This window comes from Acomys russatus, chromosome 15 (genome assembly GCF_903995435.1).
Source record: "Acomys russatus chromosome 15, mAcoRus1.1, whole genome shotgun sequence".
In the NCBI taxonomy this organism is placed as follows: domain Eukaryota; kingdom Metazoa; phylum Chordata; class Mammalia; order Rodentia; family Muridae; genus Acomys; species Acomys russatus.
The window spans coordinates 67,246,578-67,251,812 of NC_067151.1; the positions used below are offsets into that span (position 1 = coordinate 67,246,578).

At 45.9% G+C, this 5,235-nt stretch overlaps 1 protein-coding gene across 2 annotated transcripts; it reads left to right on the forward strand.

The window, feature by feature from the left end:
- Nucleotides 1-2,419: 2,419 nt before the first annotated feature.
- Nucleotides 2,420-4,682, forward strand: Rbm8a (RNA binding motif protein 8A). Of its 2 annotated transcripts, none has more exons than XM_051156895.1 (6): nucleotides 2,420-2,539; nucleotides 2,781-2,840; nucleotides 2,946-3,023; nucleotides 3,726-3,862; nucleotides 4,138-4,274; nucleotides 4,365-4,682. In XM_051156895.1, the coding sequence occupies exons 1-6, from the start codon at nucleotides 2,473-2,475 to the stop codon at nucleotides 4,408-4,410; spliced, it is 525 nt and encodes a 174-aa protein (XP_051012852.1). In that variant the 5' UTR covers nucleotides 2,420-2,472; the 3' UTR covers nucleotides 4,411-4,682. The 2 variants fall into 2 exon arrangements, with proteins under 2 accessions (XP_051012852.1, XP_051012853.1); XM_051156896.1 differs by having other exon boundaries at nucleotides 2,949-3,023.
- Nucleotides 4,683-5,235: the final 553 nt, after the last annotated feature.

A 5,235-nucleotide genomic window follows, 5' to 3' on the forward strand; every position in this document is an offset into this window, starting at 1 on the left:
GTTGGAGACTACTTTTTCCAGGTTCCGGCATATACACAAGACCAGCTGAGACACCAGCTTTGTGGGACTGAGCAACTACAAGATTCTTGGACTTTCCGTACACAGCTGGCCATTGTTGGCTTATTTGGATTGCAGCCTGTAGGTCATTCCCATAAATCCCATATGTTTGTGTGTGTGAGTGTGTGTGTGTGTAGAAAGACAGAGCGATTCATTCCGTAAGTTCTGTGGCTCTAGAGGACCCTGACTTACACACCACAGTACTTTCAAGGATGTTAAGCTGCTGTTTTTAAGGCTCTGATGCTTCTCTCTCTTCTTTCTTTCATCTATTTGTGCCATGCTTGAGATGAAACCTGGGCTTCATGCATCCCACAGCAGACACTCTTATCAAATGGGCTACATTCTCAGTTCCAGAAGACTTACTTAAAAAAAAAAAATTAAGCTGTGGTGGGACACACTTTTAACCCTACCACTCCAGAGGCCAAAGCAGGCAGATTTTTGTCACTTCCAGGCCTGCCTGGTCTACAGTGAGACTTGTCTCAAAACGACACCAAAATATTGTTATCTGCCTGGCTAATGAAACTTCAATTGTATTCTCTACAAATTTTCTAAAGAGATTCTATGCCAGGGGCAGCTTTTGAACTGGTAATGGTGATTTAACTTTTTTTTTTTTTTTTCCTTTTTTTTTTTTTGGTATTTTGAGACAGAGTTTCTTTGTGTAGCCCTGGCTGTCCTGGAACTTGCTCTGTAGACCAGGCTGGTCTTGAACTCACAGAGATCCACCTCCAGCTAACTCTGTTTACTGAGTGCTGGAATTAAGGGTGTGCACCATGATCACCCAACATTTAACTCTTAAAAAAAAAAAAAAAGACTTATTATTTATACAGTATTTTGCCCACATGTGGGCTTGCCTGCCATAAGAAGGCACCAGATCTAATTGTCATGAGCCACCATGTGGTTGATGGGAATTGAACTCAGGGACCTTTGGAAGAGCAGGCAGTGCTCTTAACCCCTGAGCCATCGCTCCAGCCTCTGCCCCCCCCCCCTTTTTTTCTCTTTTGTAATGCTTTCTATAAAGATCGGCTTGCTTCTTCAGAGTATATCGGCTTTAAGGTAATTTTCAGTCCTAATTTTAAAACCAAAAAATTTACGTGTGTGTGTGTGTGTTTACATCATGTGCAACTGCAAGCGTGTAGAGGTCAGAGAGCACCTTGGAAAAGTTGTTTCTTCCCATCTACCATGTGGGTGCCGGGGATTGAACTCAGGATGTGAGACTCGGCAGAAACAGCCTTTACTGGCTGACCCATCTCTTCAGTACCAGTACTCATTGTTTGAGATTAAAAACAACAAAAATTTAATTCAGTTTCCATTTCCTAGTATGAAGTGGGGAGAAGGAAAACCTCTAATAAGGACATTGACATGGCTTCATTTGGATTTCCTGCTAGATGAAGGTTTTAAGAGAAAACCACTAGCTGGGCATGGTGGCGCACACCTTTACTCCCAGCACTTGGAAGGCAGAGGCAGATGGATCTCTATGAGTTCCGGGCCAGCCTGGTCTACAAAGTGAGCCCAGGACAGCCAAGGCTACACAGAGAAACCCTGTCTCGAAAAACAAAACAAAACAACAAAAAACCCACTGACTCCATTCAACCTTTGAATTTGTCCAAAGGCAGCTGTGCCCCTAACCTGTTAAAGATGGCTGTTAGGAGCAATCCCGGCACCATTTTATTTTACTTTATTTTTTATTTTGGTTTTTCCAAGACAGGGTTTCTCTGTAGCCTTGGCTGTCCTGGACTCAGCTTTCAGACCAGGCTGGCCTCGAACTCACAGAAATTAGCCTGCCTCTGCCTCCCTAACCCTGAGTGCTGGGATTAAAGGCGTGCACTACCATGCCTGGCCCCTGTTTCATATTTTTTGAGAAATTATCTCACTCTGTAACCTCCGAGCCCGACGCGGTGGCACACGCTTTTTATCCCAGCACGAAGAAGGTGGATATAGGTGGATAGCTGTGATTTCGAGGCAAACCATGGCTACTTAATGAGACCCTGTTTAAAAACAAAACAGAAAACAACAAAACCCTACAAAGGCCGGGCGGTGGTGGCTCTATGAGTTCGAGGCCAGCCTGGTCTACAGAGCGAGTCCAGGACAGCCAAGGCTACACAGAGAAACCCGTCTCGAAAAATCAAACCAAACCAAACACAGTGACAAACTATGTGGCCGTGGCTGGCCCGGAACTCAAAGTGATCCAACCGTGCTCCCGGGTGCTATGGCTAAAAGCGCTCGGCCACGCCAGGGCTCCAGCTCCACTTCAGAGCCCGGCAGACAGCGTCTGCAAGCAAATGTTCACCGTGCCGAGGGCGGGACTTTGAGCCAAGTTTGGACTGGTCGGCCTGACTGGTGACGTCTGCACTCTGCGACAGTTTCCCGTGGTGCTTAGCTCCCAGCGGCACAGCCGAGCGCTCGGGGAGAGGCAAGATGGCGGACGTGCTGGATCTTCACGAGGCCGGGGGCGAGGATTTCGCCATGGATGAAGATGGGGACGGTGAGGAGAGTGGAGGCGGCTGCGGGGAGAGGGGAAGGTGCGAGAGGAGCGTGCGGGAGCAGGAGTCTTCTCGGGCGAGGGCCCGCGAACCGGGTCTCGAACAAATAGGCTCCTCCCCCTTGGGAAGGAATTCTGGGCGGAACCGGGTTATGCGCTCCCACGTCGTCTTGGGAACAAGACAGTTTTTTAAAAAAATGACTCTTGTTTTTGTGACTTCTCATTTTCTCATCTGGAACTCTAGAAAGCATCCACAAACTAAAAGAAAAAGCGAAGAAACGGAAGGGCCGCGGCTTTGGCTCCGGTGAGTGTGGGGAACAGGATAGGTGGTGTAATGGTCCGCGAATTTGGGTCCGATGGGAACACAATTGGAGGACAGTTTTCGGTGATCTGGTACGTCTTCTTTTAGAAGAGGGGTCCCGAGCGCGGATGCGGGAGGATTATGACAGTGTGGAGCAGGACGGCGATGAACCAGGACCGCAACGCTGTGAGTAAATAGGGTCTGTGGGGAGTCGGTATGTGTTGGCGATCCAGGAGCCAAGTCATTGCTTACTGCAATTCTGCTTGGAATTTTTCTTTTCTAGTTTTTTGTAAATTTTGGTTTTGTTTTGTTTTTTTTGAGGCAGGGTTTCCCTGTGTAACAGTTATGGCTGTCCTAGAACTCTTGCCTCTGCCTCTCAAGTGCTGGGATTAAAGTTCTTCCATACCACGCCTTGCCTTTTAAAAATGATTTTTGTTTGTTTGTTTGTTTTTGATACAGATTCTCACTGTATAACCCTAGATGGCCTGGAACTTGCTATGTAGACCAGGATGGCCTCAAACTCAGAAATCTGCCTGCTTCTGTCTCCTGAGTACTGGGTTTTTGTTTGTTTTTGTTTTTCGAGATGGGGTTTCTTTGTGTAGCCCTGGCTGTCCTGAAACTCACTCTGTAGACCAGGCTGGCTTCAAACTCAGGGATTTACCTGTCTACCTCCCATAAGCTGACATTAAAGGCGTGTGCCACCATGATCTGCTACTGGGCTTTTTAAAAAATAATTTTTTTTTTTCTCTTGAAACAGGGTTTCTCTGTGCAGCCTTGGCTGTCCTGGACTCACTCTGTAGAGCTCTACCTGCCTCAGCCTCCTGAGTGCTGGGATTGCAGGGGTGTGATACCATGTTGTCTGTGCTCATACAAGCTCTTATTCCGCAGCTGTTGAAGGTTGGATTCTCTTTGTCACTGGAGTCCACGAAGAAGCAACTGAGGAAGACATCCATGACAAATTTGCTGAATATGGGGAAATAAAAAACATCCACCTTAATTTGGACAGGCGTACGGGATACCTGAAGGTAGATTTTCTTGCTTCCTTCGCTCACAACTTAGATACGTTGGTGGTTATTTTGTGTTTGTTGTGGTTGGCCAAGAAAGGGAACAGGTGGGTGGCCTTAGGAGTGGATTTTGTTGCCCACAAGAGAGATAGAAGCAGCGTGGCCATGTTTGTGTGTGTGATGTGCTTCTTGAGATGTAGAGCTGGTAAGTTTCCTATGTATGCAGTTCCAGTTTATAGAAGAGGGTGCTTGGTGGTTGGTGGAGTAAAGTTTGATACTTTTATATTTTTCCCCAGGGGTACACACTAGTGGAGTATGAAACATACAAAGAGGCTCAGGCTGCCATGGAGGGACTGAATGGTCAAGACTTGATGGGACAGCCAATCAGTGTTGACTGGTGTTTTGTTCGCGGTCCACCAAAGGGCAAGAGGAGGTAAGATGGGAGCGGGAAAACATTTATCTTAGAATAATAAGGATATTGTATATTTCCTCTGATGGCTTTTTTTCCCCTATTTTTTTTTAGAGGTGGCCGAAGACGAAGCAGGAGTCCAGACCGGAGACGCCGTTGATAGATCGTCTGTTGACCAGGTGGTCTCGCTTCGAGTCCATTTGGTTATCCTGCCTTGGATAAATAGGGCTAGGGTAGACTTGTGTTTATATTTAATGTCTTACCCTATCCACTTAGTTGTGTTTTGAGTTAAAAAAAAAATAAATGTTCATTTTGTTTTTGTACACTTAAAATTATTTCTTGGTTCTCTGAACAACTATTACGAGTCATTGTGAAGACACTTGTGCCTCAAGTGGAATTCTGAGTTTCTAGAAAGGCTCAAGGAGGCTGCTCAGCATTTCTTTTTGGTTTTTAGAAAACAAAAGCAGGGGTAGTGAGATTTTCTTACGGCATTAAGGAATGATTCTTACAGACTCTTGTGAGCAAATGTATATTAATGTCACTTTTGCTTTTCTGTTGAATAGCATCTTGTGTGGCCCTGGTTAGCCTTGAACTCTGTGTTAAGAGTGACCTTGAACTTTGGATACTTGCCTTTTGTCTCCCAGGTGCTAAGATTCTAGGTTTGGACCATGATACCCCATTTATGTGGTCTGTAGAATTAAAACATGGCTTTGCGATGCTCAGCCAGTGCTACCTTGAATATGGTGCTGAACATGAAGTTTGTTAGGGCCTACAACATGAAAGAAAACCAGCTTCAATACTATGTAAAAATATGCACATCTTCAATCCCAGCCCTTGGAGGCAGAAGCTGGCTGATCTCTGAGTTCAAGGCCAGCCTGTTCTATAGAGAGAATTCTAGGATAGCCAGGACTATATAAGAGAGACCCTGTCTCCCAAAGGGGGCGGGGGCTGCCCCTTATCAGTTTGTTGTTGTTTTTTGTTTTTT